This window comes from Oncorhynchus mykiss, chromosome 9 (assembly GCF_013265735.2).
Source record: "Oncorhynchus mykiss isolate Arlee chromosome 9, USDA_OmykA_1.1, whole genome shotgun sequence".
NCBI lineage: Eukaryota > Metazoa > Chordata > Actinopteri > Salmoniformes > Salmonidae > Oncorhynchus > Oncorhynchus mykiss.
The window spans coordinates 57,308,734-57,328,149 of record NC_048573.1 but is presented as its reverse complement, the minus strand read 5'-3'; the positions used below and the strand labels follow the sequence as shown (position 1 = coordinate 57,328,149).

The following is a 19,416-nucleotide window of genomic DNA, read 5'->3' as shown; positions in this document are numbered from 1 at the left end:
TCCAATGCTTGTGTTTCTTAGCCCAAGCAAGTCTCTTATTGGTGTCCTTTAGTATTGGTTACTTTGCAGAAATTTGAACATGAAGGCCTGATTCACACTGTCTCACCAGTTGATGTTGAGGTGTCTGTTACTTGAACTCTGAAGCATTGATTTGGGCTGCAATTTCTGAGGCTGGTAACTCTAATGAACATATCCTCTGCAGCAGAGGTAACTCTGGGTCTTTCTTTCCTGTGGCGTTCCTCATGAGAGACAGTTTCATCATAACATTTGATGGTTTTTGCGACTGCATTTGAAGAAATTTTCAAAGTTATTGAAATTTTCCGGATTGACTGACCTGCATGTCTTAAAGTAATGAGGGGCTGTCGTTTCTCTTTGCTTATTTGAGCTGTTCTTTCCATAATATGGACTTAGCCTTATTTTGTTAAAGATCATCTTCTGTATACCAACCCTACCTTGTCACAACACAACTGATTGGCTCAAACGCATTAAGAAGGAAAGAAATTCCACAAATTAACTTATATTAAGGCACACCTGTTAATGAAAATGCACTCCAGGTGACTACCTCATGAAGCTGGTTGAGAGAATGCCAAGAGTGTGCAAAGCTGTCATCAAAGCTTGGCTATTTGAAGAATCTAAAATATATTTTCATTTAACACTTTTTTTTCGTTACTATATGATTTCATGTGTTATTTCATAGTTTTGACGTCTTCACTATTATTCTACAATGTAGAAAAGAGTCAAAGTAAAGAACAACCTTTGAATGAGTATGTGTTCTAAAACTTTGCACCGGTAATGTATGTGTTCATGAAATGCCATTTATACAGTTGAAGTCGGAAGTTTATATACACTTATGATGGAGTCAATAAAACTTGTTTTTCAACCATTCCACAAATTTCTTGTTAACAAAATATAGTTTTGGAAAGTCGGTTAGGACATCTACTTTGTGTGTGACACAAGTCATTTTTACAACTGTTTACAGACATATTATTGTACTTAACTCACTGTCACAATTCCAGTGGGTCAGAAGTTTACATACACTAAGTTGACTGCCATTAAACAGAAAATTCTAGAAAATGACGTCATGGCTTTAGAAGCTTCTAATTGACATAATTTGACTCAATTGGAGGTGTACCTGTGGATCTATTTCAAGGCCTACCTTCAAACTCAGTGCCACTTTGCTTAACATCATGGGAAAATTAAAAGAAATCAGCCAAGACCTCAGAAAATAATTGTAGACCACAAGTCTGGTTCATTCTTGGGAGCAATTTCCAAACGCCTGAAGGTACCATGTTCATCTGCACAAACAATAGTACGGAAATGTAAACACCATGGGGCCACGCAGCCTTCATACCACTCAGGAAGGAGACACGTTCTGTTTCCTAGAGATGAACGTACTTTGGTGCGAAATGTGCAAATCAATCACAGAACAACAGCAAAGGACCTTGTGAAGATGCTGGAGGAAACGGGTACAGAAGTATCTACAGTGCCGGCAAAAAAGTATTTAGTCAGCCACCAATTGTGCAAGTTCATCATAGGTACACTTCAACTATGACAGACAAAATTAGAAAAAAAATCCAGAAAATCACATTGTAGGACTTTTAATGAATTTATTTGCAAATTATGGTGGAAAATAAGTATTTGGTCACCTACAAACAAGCAAGATTTCTGGCTCTCACAGACCTGTAACTTCTTCTTTAAGAGGATCCTCTGTCCTCCACTCGTTATCTGTATTAATGGCACCTGTTTGAACTTGTTATCAGTATAAAAGACACCTGTCCACAACCTCAAACAGTCACACTCCAAACTCCACTATGGCCCAGACAAAAGAGCTGTCAAAGGACACCAGAAACAAAATTGTAGACCTGCACCAGGCTGGGAAGACTGAATCTGCAATAGGTAACCAGCTTGGTTTGAAGAAATCAACTGTGGGAGCAATTAGGAAATGGAAGACATACAAGACCACTGATAATCTCCCTCGATCTGGGGCTCCGCGCAAGATCTCACCCCGTGGGGTCAAAAGGATCACAAGAACGGTGAGCAAAAATCCCAGAACCACACGGGGGGACCTAGTGAATGACCTGCAGAGAGCTGGGACCAAAGTAACAAAGCCTATCATCAGCAAGGGCATTGAAGACGAAACGTGGCTGGGTCTTTCAGCATGACAATGATCCCAAACACACCGCCCGGGCAACGAAGGAGTGGCTTCGTAAGAATGGAGGAATGGGCCAAAATACCTGCAACAGTGTATGAAAACCTTGTGAAGACTTACAGAAAACGTTTGACCTCTGTCATTGCCAACAAAGGGTATATAATAAAGTATTGAGATAAACCTTTGTTATTGACCAAATACTTATTTCCACCATAATTTGCAAATAAATTCATTAAAAATCCTACAATGTGATTTTCTGGATTTTTTTTCTCATAGTTGAAGTGTACCTATGATGAAAATTACAGGCCTTTCTCATCTTTTTAAGTGGGAGAACTTGCACAATTGGTGGCTGACTAAATACTTTTTTGCCCCACTGTATATCCACAGTAAAATGAGTCCTATATCGGCCGCTCAGCAAGGAAGAAGCCACTGCTCCTAAACCGCCATAAAAAAGCCAGACTACGGTTTGCAACTGCACATGGTGACAAAGATTGTACTTTTTGGAGAAATGTCCTCTTGTCTAATGAAACAAAAATATAACTGTTTGGCCATAATGACCATCATTATGTTTGGAGGAAAAAGGGGAGGCTAGCCGAAGAACACCATCCCAACCGTGAAGCACTAGGGGTTGCAGCATCATGTTATGTGGGTGCTTTGCTTCCAGGAGGGACTGGTGCACTTCACAAAATAGATGGCTTCATGAGAGAAGGAAAATTATGTGGATATATTGAAGCAAAATCTCAAGACATCAGTCAGGAAGTTAATGCTTGGTCACAAATGGGTCTTCCAAATCGACAATGACCCCAAGAATACTTCCAAAGTTGTGGCAAAATGGCTTAAGGACAACAAAGTCAAGGTATTGTTTTGGCCTTCACAAAGCCCTGACCTCAATCCTATAGAAAATGTGTGGGCAGAACTGAAAAAAAACTTGTGCGAGCAAGGAGGCCTACAAACCTGACTCAGTTACAGCAGCTCTGTCAGGAGGAATGGGCCAAAGTTCACCCAAGTTATTGTGGGAAGCTTGTGGAATGCTACCCAAAACATTTGAACCAAGTTTAACAATTTAAAGCCAATGCTAGCAAATACGAATTGAGTGTATGTAAACTTCTGACCCACTGGGCATGTGATGAATGAAATAAAAGCTGAAATAAATCATTCTCTCTACTATTATTCTGACATTTCACATTATTAAAATAAAATGGTGATCCTAACTGGCCTACGACAGGGAATTTGTACTAGGATTAAATGTCAGGAATTGTGAAAAACTGAGTTTAAATGTATTTGGCTAAGGTGTATGTAAACTTCTGACTTCAACTGTATATACAGTCGTGGCCAAAAGTTTTGAGAATGACAAATTAATTTTCACTAAGTCTGCTGCCCCGGTTTGTATGATGGCAATTTGCATATACTCCAGAATGTTATGAAGAGTGATCAGATGAATTGCAATTAATTGCAAAGTCCCTCCTTGCCATGCAAATGAACTGAATCCCCAAAAACCACCAGGATGGCCTGGTGTCAAGAAGGGCAGCAAAGAAGTCACTTCTCTCCAGGAAAAACATCAGGGACAGACTGATATTCTGCAAAAGGTACAGAGATTGGAATGCTGAAGTCATTTTCTTTTCATTTTCTAAAGTCATTTTCTTTGATGAATCACCTTTCCGATTGTTTGGGGCATCTGGAAAAAAGCTTGTCCGGAGAAGACAAGGTGAGCGCTACCATCAGTCCTGTGTCATGCCAACAGTAAAGCATCCTGAGACCATTCATGTGTGGGGTTGCTTCTCAGCCAAGGGAGTGGGCTCACTCACAATTTTGCCTAAGAACACAGCCATGAATAAAGAATGGTACCAACACATCCTCCGAGTGCAACTTCTCCCAACCATCCAGGAACAGTTTGGTGACGAACAATGCATTTTCCAGCATGACGGAGCGCCTTGCCATAAGGCAAACGTGATAACTAAGTGGCTTGGGGAACAAAACATTGATATTTTGGGTCCATGGCCAGGAAACTCCCCAGACCTTAATCTCATTGAGAACTTGTGGTCAATCCTCAAGAGGCGGGTGGACAAACGAAAACCCACAAATTCTGACAAACTCCAAGCATTGATTATGCAAGAATGGGCTGCCATCAGTCAAGATGTGGCCCAGAAGTTAATTGACAGCATGCCAGGCCGGATTGCAGAGGTCTTGTAAAAGAAGGGTCAACACTTCAAATATTGACTCTTTGCATCAACTTCATGTAATTGTCAATAAAAGCCTTTGACACTTATGAAATGCTTGTAATTATACTTCAGTATTGCATAGTAACATCTGACAAAAATATCTAAAGACACTGACGCAGCAAACTTTGTGGAAATTAATATTTGTGTCATTCCCAAAACTTTTGGCCACAACTGTACAGTACTAGTCAAGTTTGGACACACGTACTCATTCCAGGATTTTTCTTTATTTTTGCTATTTTCTACATTGTATAATAATAGTTTCGACATGAGAACTATGAAATACCACTGCTTTGCACACACTTGGCATTCTCTCAACCAGCTTCAAGAGGTAGTCAGTCACCTGGAATGCATTTTCATTAACAGGTGTGCCTTATTAAAAGTACATTTGTGGAATTTCTTTCCTAAAGCTTTTGAGCCAATCAGTTGTGTTGTGACAAGGTAGGGTTGGTATACAGAAGATAGCCCTATTTGGTAACAGTCCAAGTCCATATTATGGCAAGAACAGCTCAAGTAATCAAACAGAATTGACAGTCCCTCATTACTTTAAGACATGCAGGTCAGTCAATCCGGGAAAATTAAGAGCTTTGAACATTTCTTCAAATGCAGTCGCAAAAACCATCAAGCGCTTTGATGAAACTGGCTCTCTTGAGGACCGCCACAGGAAAGGTGACAGTGTGAATCAGGCCTTCATGGTCAATTACTGCAAATAAACCATTACTAAAGGACACCAATAATAACAAGAGACTTGCTTAGGCCATGAAACACGAGCAATGGACATTATACCAGTGGAAATCTGTCCTTTGGTCTGATGAGTCCAAATTTGAGATTTTTGGTTCCAACCATCGTGTCTTTGTGAGACGGAGAGTAGGTGAACGGAAGATCTCTGCATGTGGGGTTCCCACCATGAAGCATGGAGGAGGAGGTGTGATGGTGCTTTGCTGGTGACACTGTCTGTGATTTATTTAGAATTCAAGGCACACTTAACCAGCATGGCTACCACAGCATTCTGCAGCAATACGCCATCCCATATGGTCATTGTTTTTCAACAGGACAGTGACCCAGCACACCTTCAGGCTGTGTAAGGGCTTTTTGACCAAGAAGGAGAGTGATGGAGTGCTGCATCAGATGACCTGGCATCCACAATCACCTGACCTCAACCCAATTGAGATGGTTTGGGATGAGTTGGACCGCAGAGTGAAGGAAAAGCAACCAACAAGTGCCCAGCAAATGTGGGAACTCCTTCAAGGCTGCTGGAAAAGCATTCCAGGTGAAGCTGGTTGCTAGAATACCAAGAGTGTGCAAAGCTGTCATCAAGGCAAAGGGTGGCTACTTTGAAGAATATAAAATATATTTAGATTTGTTTAACGCTTTTTTGGTTACTACATGATTCCATATGTTATTTCATAGTTTTAATGTGTTCACTATTATTGTACAATGTAGAAAATGGAAAAGTAAAGAAAAGGCCTTGAATGAGTAGGTGTGTCCAAACATTTACTGTGTGTGTGTCTATATCTTTGAACAAAAATCAGGTCAGGTTTTAAATACCTGCATGCGCCAAACTTGTTGACATCTCAATTAAATGTTTTAAAACGTTATTTTTGTATCTTGGAATCCTTGATAAATGTTAATTCAGGATGAAAAGTTAGTCCAGAAAGGTCCCTGTAAACTCTTGGAATAGTGTACCATATCAAAATAATGATTTAGCAGCAAGATGGATTGGTCTGCAAAGCTTTCCATATTAAATATTTAACATTTATTGGCCAAGGTGAGATTTGAAAATAGATTAAAAAGTTATCTTCAAAACAATGTTTTCAGAAGAGGATCAACATATGCAAAATAGCTTTCCAAGAAAAGCAATGTCAATGTGTCAGCTGATATTCACAGCTCTGCTCTGTACACTGGGCCGTATAGATTCTTTGCATCAGCACTGGCCAGATTCCACCAGCAGCGTGGACTCGACAACTCAGCCCATGCTGCTATCCCATCATACCCAGAAGTGAGACATCCCACTCCCTCATTTTTTCTGGAGTCAATGAACTAAGCAGACCAGACCCAACTGTTATCACATTGATGCTTCATTTTCACTACATGACCAAAAGTTTGTAGACACCTGCTGGTCGAACATCTCAAACTAGACAGAGTCATTAGAGCCATTAGGCAGAGTTCCTCTGTCCAGTGCCTGTGTTCTTTTGCCCATCTTAATCTTTTATTTTTATTGGCCAGTCTGAGATATGGCTTTTTCTTTGCAACTCTGCATAGAAGGCCAGCATCCCGGGAGTCGCCTCTTCACTGGTGACATTGAGACTGGTGTTTTGTGGGTACAATTTAATGAAGCTGCCAGTTGAGGACTTGTGAGGCGTCTGTTTCTCTAACTAGACACTCTAATGTACTTGTCCTCTAGCTCAGTTGTGCACCGGGGCCTCCCACTCTTTCTATTCTGGTTAGAGACAGTTTGCACTGTTCTGTGAAGGGAGTAGTACACAGCGTTGTACGAGATCTTTAGTTTCTTGGCAATTTTTCGCATGGAATAGCCGTCATTTTTCAGAACAAGAATAGACTGACGAGTTTCAGAAGAAAGTGCTTTGTTTCTGGCTATTTGGAGCATGTAATCGAACCCAAATTGCTGATGCTCCAGATACTCAACTAGTCTAAAGAAGGCCAGTGTTATTGCTCCTTTAATCAGAACAACAGTTTTCAGCTGTGCTAACATAATTGCACATACAGTGCCTTGCGAAAGTATTCGGCCCCCTTGAACTTTGCGACCTTTTGCCACATTTCAGGCTTCAAACATAAAGATATAAAACTGTATTTTTTTGTGAAGAAGCAACAACAAGTGGGACACAATCATGAAGTGGAACGACATTTATTGGATATTTCAAACTTTTTAACAAATCAAAAACTGAAAAATTGGGCGTGCAAAATTATTCAGCCCCCTTAAGTTAATACTTTGTAGCGCCACCTTTTGCTGCGATTACAGCTGTAAGTCGCTTGGGGTATGTCTCTATCAGTTTTGCACATCGAGAGACTGACATTTTTTCCCATTCCTCCTTGCAAAACAGCTCGAGCTCAGTGAGGTTGGATGGAGAGCATTTGTGAACAGCAGTTTTCAGTTCTTTCCACAGATTCTCGATTGGATTCAGGTCTGGACTTTGACTTGGCCATTCTAACACCTGGATATGTTTATTTTTGAACCATTCCATTGTAGATTTTGCTTTATGTTTTGGATCATTGTCTTGTTGGAAGACAAATCTCCGTCCCAGTCTCAGGTCTTTTGCAGACTCCATCAGGTTTTCTTCCAGAATGGTCCTGTATTTGGCTCCATCCATCTTCCTATCAATTTTAACCATCTTCCCTGTCCCTGCTGAAGAAAAGCAGGCCCAAACCATGATGCTGCCACCACCATGTTTGACAGTGGGGATGGTGTGTTCAGGGTGATGAGCTGTGTTGCTTTTACGCCAAACATAACATTTTGCATTGTTGCCAAAATTGAATTTTGGTTTCATCTGACCAGAGCACCTTCTTCCACATGTTTGGTGTGTCTCCCAGGTGGCTTGTGGCAAACTTTAAACACTTTTTATGGATATCTTTAAGAAATGGCTTTCTTCTTGCCACTCTTCCATAAAGGCCAGATTTGTGCAATATACGACTGATTGTTGTCCTATGGACAGAGTCTCCCACCTCAGCTGTAGATCTCTGCAGTTCATCCAGAGTGATCATGGGCCTCTTGGCTGCATCTCTGATCAGTCTTCTCCTTGTATGAGCTGAAAGTTTAGAGGGACGGCCAGGTCTTGGTAGATTTGCAGTGGTCTGATACTCCTTCCATTTCAATATTATCGCTTGCACAGTGCTCCTTGGGATGTTTAAAGCTTGGGAAATCTTTTTGTATCCAAATCCGGCTTTAAACTTCTTCACAACAGTATCTCGGACCTGCCTGGTGTGTTCCTTGTTCTTCATGATGCTCTCTGCGCTTTTAACGGACCTCTGAGACTATCACAGTGCAGGTGCATTTATACGGAGACTTGATTACACACAGGTGGATTGTATTTATCATCATTAGTCATTTAGGTCAACATTGGATCATTCAGAGATCCTCACTGAACTTCTGGAGAGAGTTTGCTGCCCTGAAAGTAAAGGGGCTGAATAATTTTGCACGCCCAATTTTTCAGTTTTTGATTTGTTAAAAAAGTTTGAAATATGCAATAAATGTTGTTCCACTTCATGATTGTGTCCCACTTGTTGTTGATTCTTCACAAAAAAAATACAGTTTTATATCTTTATGTTTGAAGCCTGAAATGTGGCAAAAGGTCGCAAAGTTCAAGGGGGCCGAATACTTTCGCAAGGCACTGTATTTTTTAAGTATATTATAAGGGAGTTGTACCCCAGTCTAGTAGGTGGTGGATGTGCAACATTTATTGGATGCCAATCGCCATTAAACCTCCTTGAAGAAGAAGAATGCTGGTGACAAAACTATTTATTTTTATTAACAACAAATCAATACAAAAAGTACATGGGGAACACAAGTGTATATATAAAGAATATACAAAGGACATTTGGGCTAGGGGGTATAATATCACATTACACAAGAACCTTAAGGGACATACACAGAATTCAAACAGCTTTTTTTGTTGGTAGAGTATTTACTTGTCTTAAAATATAGTTACATTTATTTTTGCAAGGTAATAAAATGTGGTGTTTTGATGGTAAATTGACATTTGTGAATATGAAATTTGGCCAAAATAATTGTAAAAAATCATTCTAAACGGAATCTACAGTCCCTGTAACGTGTCTGGGTTACCCCGTTGGACAGCGGCGCTACTTTATGGCAGCATTCCAAACACATAACAGACACACCCTCTCCCCTCAGCCCCCAACTGATGAGGTATCATGACGTCTGACGAATTTTCACTTGCAGGGCAAGGGAGCAAGGAAGGAATCCATTAGCCTGTTGAATAATGATGGGACATTATTTGCCTCTGTATTTGCTAAGAGGCTGAAACAAGGCTTGCATCATATAATTGATGAAGAACAATCTGGTTTTATGCATGTCGACACATTAGTAATAACATCAGGTTGATCTTAGATATGATTGACAATAATGACCTCATCCTTGATGATAGTTTTCTTATGTTTGTTGATTTTTATAAAGCTTTTGACACTGTAGAACATGAGTTTATGTTCAAAGCTATATACCTTTTTTGGGGTTTGGTGACTTTTTTTGAAAGCAGTCCAAACTTTATATAGTACAACTCTGTAAAATTAGCTCACGAGACATCTCAAAGATTTAATATTGGGCATTGGGCAGGGCTGCCCAATTAGTCAATTTTTATTTTTGATTGGTTACTCAAATTATGGCTCTTCATATCAAGAAAGGGAATTTAAGGTGTTTCAGCACTTGGCAAATAATTTAAACTATGTCAACTGGTTGATGATACCATATTTTTGAGAGACAGGAATGAGGTCCTTAGTTTCGGTTTTGAAAATGAATATCAATAAATCAGTCTTATTTCCACTCAAGGATTGTGTTTTACCGGAAGTATATGGTATTCCAATTAAAGATAAGTAACCTTATCTTGGAATTGTTATATGCAAGGATGAAAAACAAAGGAGTGAATTCAACTTTAACCCCATTATTGAGAAAACAAAGAAGAAATTGAACCTCTGGTTGTTGAGAGATATTTTGTTATATGGTTGGGTTTTATTGTCCAAAGCTGAAGGGTTATCCAGATCAGTTTATGTCTTATTATCACTTGAATTATCCCCTAAAATTGTAAAGGACTTAGATAAGATTCTTTATAATTTTATTTGGAGGAACAAGTCTCACTATCTACGGAAATATATTCTCACTAATACCCAAGAACAAGGAGGTCTTGAGGTTTTAGATGTCAATACTCTTAAATAATACTTTTAAAATAAATTGGATTCTGAAGTATATTAAGAACCAGAACAGTATTTGGAATGTCTTCCCGAAGTATTTATTTGACTCTGTTGGTGGTTTAGAATTTTTGCTTCAATGTAATTTTGATGTCGATAAAATCCCAGTAAAATTGGCCAAAATCCATAAGCAGCAATTTTAGCTTGGATGTTAGCGTATAAACAATTTTTCCCCTCACAGATACTTTCTATGGAACAACAAAGATATACGATTTAAAAATAAGTCTCTTTTTTTTCGTAACTGGTTTGAGAATAAAATGATTTTGGTTGGTCAGTTACTGAATGAGGATGGATATCTACTTTCATATGGGGAATTTCTTGATACGTTTAAAATTCCAATAACCCCGAAAGAATATGCAATTGTTTTTGATGCGATTCCAAGGGGGGTTGTATCTTTTTAAAATTCCTCTGTGGTTGATGTATAACATAGATTTACATGAAAATATATTAATTGGCAATATTAACATCAAAGATAAATGTAGTAATAAACAGATTGGGAATATTGTTTGTGATACTACAATTCCCTCAGCAAGATTATTTTGGTCAAATATCTATGGTGATATACAATGGGGGAAAGCATGGAGAATTGCTAACAAATATTGTATCAGTAACAAGGTAAAGGAAGTTTCATTTAAAATGTTACATAGAATTTATCTTGTGAAACACGTTTTGGAAAGATTCAAGCTGAATATTGACTATAAATGTGATTTCTGTGGAATGGAGGAGACAACCCATTTTGCATTTGTTTTTTGCCTGTATTTATAGTAGACTTTTTTGGATTGACATACAGAATTCTGTTACAAAAAGAAATAGGACCAGTTGTACAATTTAATGGTTTTGATATAATGATTTATTTCAGAAATTCTGACATTAATTAAATATACTAAATCTTTATCAAATTGCTAATAAAATAGGGTACATTTCATATTCACAAATGCAAATGGTCTAATTCAAAACCTAACTTTTTTCACTTTCTAAATTAATTTAAACAATATGGCACTACTTCAACTAAAATGGAAAACAAAAAGGCAATTCAAACTTGTATTATAAATCAATTTGATTTGTTTGTTTAGGATTCCTAACAATGTAAATAGTTTATGTACAGTTGAAGTCGGAAGTTTACATACACCTTAGCCAAATACATTTAAACTCAGTTTTTCACAATTCCTGACATTTAATCGTGGTAAAAAAAATCCCTGTCTTAGGTCAGTTAGGATCACCACTTTATTTTAAGGATGTGAAATGTCAGAATAATAGTAGAGAGAATGATTTATTTCAGCTTTTATTTATTTCATCACATTCCCAGTGGGTCAGAAGTTTACATACATTCAATTAGTATTTGGAAGCATTGCCTTTAAATTGTTTGACTTGGGTCAAACGTTTTGGGTAGCCTTCCACAAGCTTCCCACAATAAGTTGGGTGAATTTTGGCCCATTCCTCCTGACAGAGCTGGTGTAACTGAGTGAAGTTTGTAAGCCTCCTTGCTCGCACACGCTTTTTCAGTTCTGCCCACAAATGTTCTATAGGATTGAGGTCAGGGCTTTGTGATGGCCACTCCAATACCCTGACTTTGTTGTCCTTGAGCCACTTTGACACAACTTTGGAAGTATGCTTGGTGTCATTGTCCATTTGGAAGACCCATTTGCGACCAAGCTTTAACTTCCTGACTAATGTCTTGAGATATTGCTTCAATATATCCACATAATTTTCCGTTCTCATGGTGCCATCTATTTTGTGAAGTGCGCCAGTCCCTCCTGCAGCAAAGCACCCCCACAGCACCCCTGTGCTTCACGGTTGGGATGGTGTTCTCCGGCTTGCAAGCCTCCCCTTTTTTCCTCCAAATATAACAATGGTCATTATGGCCAAACAGTTATATTTTTGTTTCATCAGACAAGAGGACATTTCTCATGTGCAGTTGCAAACCGTAGTCTTTTTATGGTGGTTTTGGAGCAGTGGCTTCTTCCTTCCTGAGCGGCCTATCAGGTTATTTCGTAATAAGACTAATTTTACTGTGGATATAGATACTTTTGTACCTGTTTCCTCCAGCATCTACACAAGGTTCTTTGCTGTTGTTCTGGGATTGATTTGCACTTTTCGCACCAAAGTATGTTCATCTCTAGGAGACAGAACATGTCTCCTTCCTGAGTGGTATGATGGCTGCGCGGTCCCATGGTGTTTATACTTTTAGGCGTTTGGAAATTACTCCCAAGGATGAACCAGACTTGTGTAGGTCTGCAATTTTTTTCTGAGGTCTTGGCTGATTTCTTTTGATTTTCCCATGATGTCAAGCAAAGAGGCACTGAGTTTGAAGGTAGGCCTTGAAATACATCCACAGGTACACCTCCAATTAACCCAAATTATGTCAATTAGCCTATCAGAAGCTTCTAAAGCCATGATATCATTTTCTGAATTTTTCCAAGCTGTTTAAAGGCACAGTCAACTTAGTTTGTGTAAACTTCTGACCCACTGGAATTGTGATAGTGAGTTAAGTGAAATAATCTGTCTGTAAACAATTGTTGGAAAAATGACTTGTGTTATGTACAAAGTAGATGTCCTAACAGACTTGCCAAAACTATAGTTTGTTTACAAGAAATTTGTGGAGTGGTTGAAAAATGAGTTTTAATGACTCCAACCTAAGTGTATGTAAACTTCCAACTTCAACGTTATGCTTGTTTGCATATGACTATTCCTCTTTTGTTTGTTGTTGTTTGTTAAATAAAAAAAAATAAAAACGAGGGAGGAACGAATTAATTTTAAATGGACCGCACTTGCCCAGAAATTCGTCACTCATTCGTCCCTCGACGAATGTGTTGTTTTCAGCCACCGGTAGCTTTATGCTGTACAGTCAATTATGTTTGCATGTCTACTTATATTTACTATATCATTTTTAATATACATCTACTGTATGATAGCTAGCAAATTAATTAGCTATTTAACGTTAGCCTGCCTAGCTACTTCTGAAGTAAAATGCTTTATTTGTACAATTTCCAAAAGCTAACCAAACAAAAACATAATTACTTTTACAAGACGTGTTTGTGCATTAGTAGCAGAATTTCTAACTCATGTACATTCGTTTTTACTTACACTTGTATGTTGAGGTTTTAAGTTTTGGCGGACATTTCTTAGTGGGTGCACAATCATTGCGAATTGAATTATGGGGCATTTCAGGCCCCAAAGTGAACATAATTGTTCACTCGCAAAGTGTGTGAGGGGCTTACGTTGCAAACTTCCCTTGCTTGGCTATTCATTTGGATTGACGACAAATATGTCCCCGGCGATTCCCCCAAGGGCGTAACACGGAACCCAAACCGGCTGCGTGCGTGCGCCATCGTGCATAAATGTATTTTGTCCGCCCACACCAAACGTGATCACGATGCGCAGGTTAAAATATCAAAACAAACTCTGAACCAATTATATTAATTTGGGGACAGGTCGAAAAGCATTAAAAGGTTATAATAATTTAGCTAGCTAGCAGGGCACTTGCTAGCTAATTTGTCCTGGAATATAAACATTGCGTTGTTATTTTACCTGAAATGCACAAGGTCTACTCCGACAATTAATCCACGCATAAAACGGCCAACCAAATATTTTCTAGTCATCTCTCCTCCTAGGCTTTTTCTTCTCTTGACTTTATATTACGATTGGCAACTTTCGTAAATTAGGTGCATTACCGCCACTGACCTCATTCATCTTTCAGTCACCCATGTGGGTATAACCAATGAGGAGATAGCATGTGGGTACCTGCTTCTATAAACCAATGAGGAGATGGGAGAAGCAGGACTTGCAGCGAGATCTGCATCACAAATATAACTGACTTCTATTTTTACACGGAACCCAAACCGGCAGCGCGTGTGCGGCATCATGCATAAATGTATTTTGTCCCCCCACACCAAACGCGATCACGACACGCAGGTTAAAATATCAAAACAAACTCTGAACTATTATATTAATTTGGGGACAGGTTGAAAAGCATTAAACATTTATGGCAATTTAGCTAGTTAGCTTGCACTTGCTAGCTAATTTGTCCTATTTAGCTAGCTTGCTGTTGCTAGCTAATTTGTCCTGGGATATAACCACTGAGTTGTTATTTTTACCTGAAATGCACAAGGTTCTCTACTCCGACAATTAATCCACGCATAAAACGGCCAACCGAATCTTTTCTAGTCATCTCTCCTCCTAGGCTTTTTCTTCTCTTGACTTTATATTACGATTGGCAACTTTCGTAAACAAACTCTGAACTATTATATTAATTTGGGGACCGGTTGAAATAAAATAAATTTGGTGCATTTCCACCACTGACCTCTTTCATCTTTCAGTCACCCACATGGGTATAACCAATGAGCAGATGGCACGTGGTTCCTGCCTCTATAAACCAATGAGGAGATGGGAGAAGCAGGACTTGCAGCATCGTGTCAGAAAAAAAACTGTTTTCTATTTTAGTCCTTGGAAACTTAGATGCTCGTTGGTGCAAGCAATAATTGAATAACATAGATTTCAAAATGTATTTTGCGACGCGACCGTTGTAGTCAGCCTGTTATGAGTTTGAAACGTAGCCGTTATGTCTGGGGAAGCACAGGCGACTATGTTATTGTTTTTTTTATTTTTTTTTAGCTAGAATGACTCAACAACCAACATTAAAAACGAGTGCTGAGGGTCTTATTGTTGCAAACTTCCCTTACTTGGCTGACGACAAATATGTCCGCGGGGATTCCCACAAGGGCGTAGGTTTGAAACGTAGCCGTTTATCTCAGGGGAAACACAGGCGATTTCATGTTGTTAGGGGAGTTTGAGCCCGATTTAATATATACAGGCAAGTTCAACGTTGTGTCCTGTTTCGTTCACGGTAGTGTGAAACATAAGTAGTATACGAGCTAACTAGCATTCTAACGTTTCACGTGTGTATTTAGTTTGACGAGCCTATAACAACACAGGAGCCCTTGCATTTGTATGTAGACTACACTTCTTCGTGATGGAAAGGAGAGCAAGAAATTGCCAATTACAAAGCCATTCGGCCTCGAGTTTGGTCCAGGAAAACGTAAGTATGTCCAAAGTCATATGTCCTTTGTCAAACAGATTGAAAAGGAGTCTTAGAAAACATTACCAGAAAGTCAAAAAAAGGTATTAAATATTGTTGTACTTTTAAGTAACGACCCCCGCTAATTAATATCAACACTTTTATATTTAGTAGATTTTTTTTTCTCCCGTCTTAAGTAAATTTAAGAAATTGCCCTGTGCCAAAAACCCAAGGTCGTTAAGATATCGTTAAGATATTTTATAATTTGTCTCAGGAGGGAAGGTAATAAAAGTTCACATAAGTAACACTTAAGGTAGACCTGTCAATTAGACTGTTTTACTGGTATCATTTTAGTTTAATCATTAAGTTATTTAAACTAAATTCTGTTACCAAATCAGTAACAAGATTTCTGAAAAATAGTTAATGGGATTTATTCAATGGAATTTGCTACAATGGGAAATTATTGTAGTCACAAACCACATTGCACGTGCACTACGTTTTTTGATCGCCCCAATAGTAAAAACATGTATTACCTTGTTTAATGTGGCATGAACACAACCAGGCATGTTTTCATCAGATTGTAAAACGAATCACTTAAAGTAGGCTACCTGCGCATGTTGTCCACTCCAGAATATACTGAACAAAAATATAAACGCAACATGACACAATTGCAACGATTTTACTTAGTTACAGTTCATATAAGGAAATCAGTTAATTTTAAATAAGTTCATTAGGCCTTGATCTATGGATTTTACATGACTGGGCAGGGGAGCAGCTACGGGTGGGCGCCAGGTGAAGAAGATCCTGGGCTGGCATGGTTACACGTGGTCTGCAGTTGAGGCAGGTTGGACCTACTGCCAAATTCTCTTAAGCAGGTGTTGTCCTAAAGTTGCTGCTTTAAAAAAATAACAAGAATGAAAGTCTAGCCTATGCCTAGGCCAAATAAAGCAATTATTATCCAGTTCTGAAGACTGTAGACAGCTTATATCCAGCCCATGATGTATAACCTAACTCAATATGTTAAGACCATTCCTCGTCAGACTCACTGCTCCATCATGTGTGTGCCACACACGTGTTCCATCCTTAAGCTCCTCCACTAGAAAGGAATATTAAATAAGATTTGTCTGCAATTAGCATCTGCCAAGGCTTTCAACGACTATCTTTTGTCATGATTCGTCCAGTTGTAGCATTAAATTTCGTGCTATAGCCCAACAGTAGTTTTGTTTTATTTATTTTCATTAAATAAAAATGTATTTGGTTGGCCAATAGGGGGCGATACCATCTTATATCACAAGTTTTTATTGGTACATAATCACGATAGGATTATTTAGGCTATCACCTATTTAGGATAAATCACCATGTAAAGAATTACATTGATATCCATAATTATGCATTTCTGAATACAAGTCAGAACAGGGACCCATGAGGAAATTCAGTTTCCTCTATTCTGTTACCGGGTGTAAAGACACTTCACTTACTCTAGTTCAATAACCAAAATAGATGTTTTCAAACTGAAGGAGTCATGTCATAGCTGACACCCCATTCTTTCTGCAGACATTTTTGAATCTTAATTCGGAACAGATATCCCACATGGAAAATAATAATGAAAAACAAATAAGAATCTTGTATGGTGCAAACAATCCTATTTAGTATCTAAGACCTTTATATATTTTGCCTTATGTCAGTGTATTTGTATATGTGTCAGAGGTTGGAACCAGTTCAGGGAACAGAACATTAAAATAAGTTTCAATGAACAGGAACGAAGGTGATCCGTACTGTTCCGGAACAGACCCGTTATTTTAAAAGCATGGAAAACGGTTAATAACGTTATTTTACACAAAAAAATTATTTCCCACAAAAAAAACGCAACAAAGCACCAATGCAAAGCCCTCAATCTGTAACAAAAGTTATTCCAGTGTTGACCTGCAAGCTGCAAATTTTAGGCCCCTCCCCCCTCCGAAGGATAGGCTACTGTACTGACGTTTCAAGCTTTATTCAGAAAATGGGAAATGTTTTTATTAGCTACAGAAGAGTAGATTAACCTTTTCAATGCTATATGTATGGATACGTTGGATTTACTAACTACAAAAGGTAAGATGTGTTTTTCCTTCTGGTGCTGCTCTGCACACACAAGCTTGTTAGCTCGGTAGATCTAGCTAGTTAGCTCAATGGACATTCAAAGTTTCTCCTTAGAAACAGCTCCTCCTAGGTATAATTCTGTGGACCTGATTCAGATAATGCATGTCATAACAAGATGCCCAGCGGTTCTAGACTCCTGAACCCTTTCTCGCTCTCTCCCCACCCTAAAATTTCAGTCGCATCTTGTGCTATAGGCTTCACTTGTTTACATGCATGATAGAGCAGGCAAGGTAGTTGTTTGTTCATCTGAACTGATGGTTAAAGTAATTTAATGAGCTAAATATAAACTTGATTTCACAGGTTTAAAAAATGAAACTGAAAGAAACGATATAAACACTTTTTTTTTTTTTTTTTTTTTGAACCGGTACCAAAATGTATTTTTCTGGTTGGACGAGTGGAACGGGAAAAAAAAATGTGGTTCCGTTCAAAACTAAACTAATGGAAAATAGTTCAGGTTCCAACCCCTGATGTTACTGTTAACTAACTTAATCCTAGTAAAAATTCCCTGTCTTAGGTCAGTTAGGATCACCCCTTTTATTTTAAGAATGTGAAATGTCAGAATAATAGCAGAGTGATTTATTTCAGCTTTTATTTTTCATCACATTCCCAGTGGATCAGAATTTTACATGCACTCAAGTAGCATTGCCTTTTAAATTGTTTGACTTGGGTCAAAGGTTTCTGGTAGCCATCCACAAGCTTCCCACAATAAGTTGGGTGAATTTTGGCCCATTCCTCCTGACTGAGCTGGTGTAACTGAGTCAGGTTTGTAGGCCTCCTTGCTTTTTCAGTTCTGCCCACAAATTTTCTATAGGATTGAGTGATGGTGTGATGGCCACTCCAATACCTTGACTTAGTTGTCCTTAAGCCATTTTGCCACAACTTTGGAAGTATGCTTGGGGTCATTGTCCATTTGGAAGACCCATTTGCGACCAAGCTTTACCTTCCTGACTGATGTCTTGAGATGTTGCTTCAATATATCCACATAATTTTCCTTCCTCATGAGGCCATCTATTTTGTGAATTGCATCAGTCCCTCCTGCAGCAAAGCACCCCCACAACATGATGCTGCCACCCCTGTGCTTCACGGTTGGGATGGTGTTCTTCTGCTTGCAAGCCACCCCCCTTTTTCCTCCAAACATAACGATGGTCATTATGGCCAAACGGTTCTATTTTTGTTTAATCAGACCAGAGGACATTTCTCCAAAAAGTACAATCTTTGTCCCGATGTGCAGCTGCAAACTGTAGGCCTTTCAGGTTATGTGGCTATAGATACTTTTGTACCTGTTTCCTCCAGCATCTTCATGAGGTCCTTTGCTGTTCTGGGATTGATTTGCACTTTTCGCACCAAAGTACGTTCATCTCTAGGAGACAGAATGTGTCTGCTTCCTGAGCGGTATGACTGCGTGGTACCATGGTGTTTATACTTGCATACTATTGTTTGTACAGATGAACGTGATATCTTCAGGCATTTCTTCCCAAGGATGAACCAGACTTGTGGAGGTCAACAACAACAAAAACATCTGAGGTCTTGGCTGATTTCTTTTGATTTTCTCATGCTGTTAAGCAAAGAGGCACTGAGTGTGAAGGTAGGCTTTGAAATACATCCACAGGTACACCTCCAATTGACTCAACTGATGTCAGTTAGCCTATCAGAAGCTTCTAAAGCCATGACATCATTTTCTGGAATTTTCCAAGCTGTTTAAAGGCACAGTCAACTTAGTGTATGTAAACTTCTGACCCACTGGAATTGTGATAGTGAGTTAAGTGAAATAATCTGTCTGTAAGCAATTGTTGGAGAAATGACTTGTCCTGCACCAAGTAGATGCCCTAACCGACTTGCCAAAACTATTGTCTGTTAACAAGAAATTTGTGGAGTGGTTGAAAAATGAGTTTTAATGACTCCAACCTAAGTGTATGTAAACTTCCGACTTCAACTGTACAGCTATGCCTTTGGTCTCCCATCCA

At 38.8% G+C, this 19,416-nt stretch overlaps 1 protein-coding gene across 2 annotated transcripts in view; it reads left to right on the top strand.

Moving 5' to 3' along the window:
* Window positions 1–14,682: 14,682 nt before the first annotated feature.
* Window positions 14,683–19,416, top strand: part of LOC110532460 (F-box only protein 6) — a 36,789-nt gene continuing 32,055 nt past the window's right edge. The window contains exon 1 of one of the 2 annotated variants that reach the window (XM_036988464.1): window positions 14,683–15,334. Coding sequence is in view for 1 of the 2 variants with exons in the window: in XM_021616388.2 (XP_021472063.2) it covers window positions 15,269–15,334 (66 nt within the window). In the remaining variant the exon portion in view is untranslated. The remainder of the gene's footprint in view (window positions 15,335–19,416) is intronic. The other variant, XM_021616388.2, reaches the window with a different exon arrangement.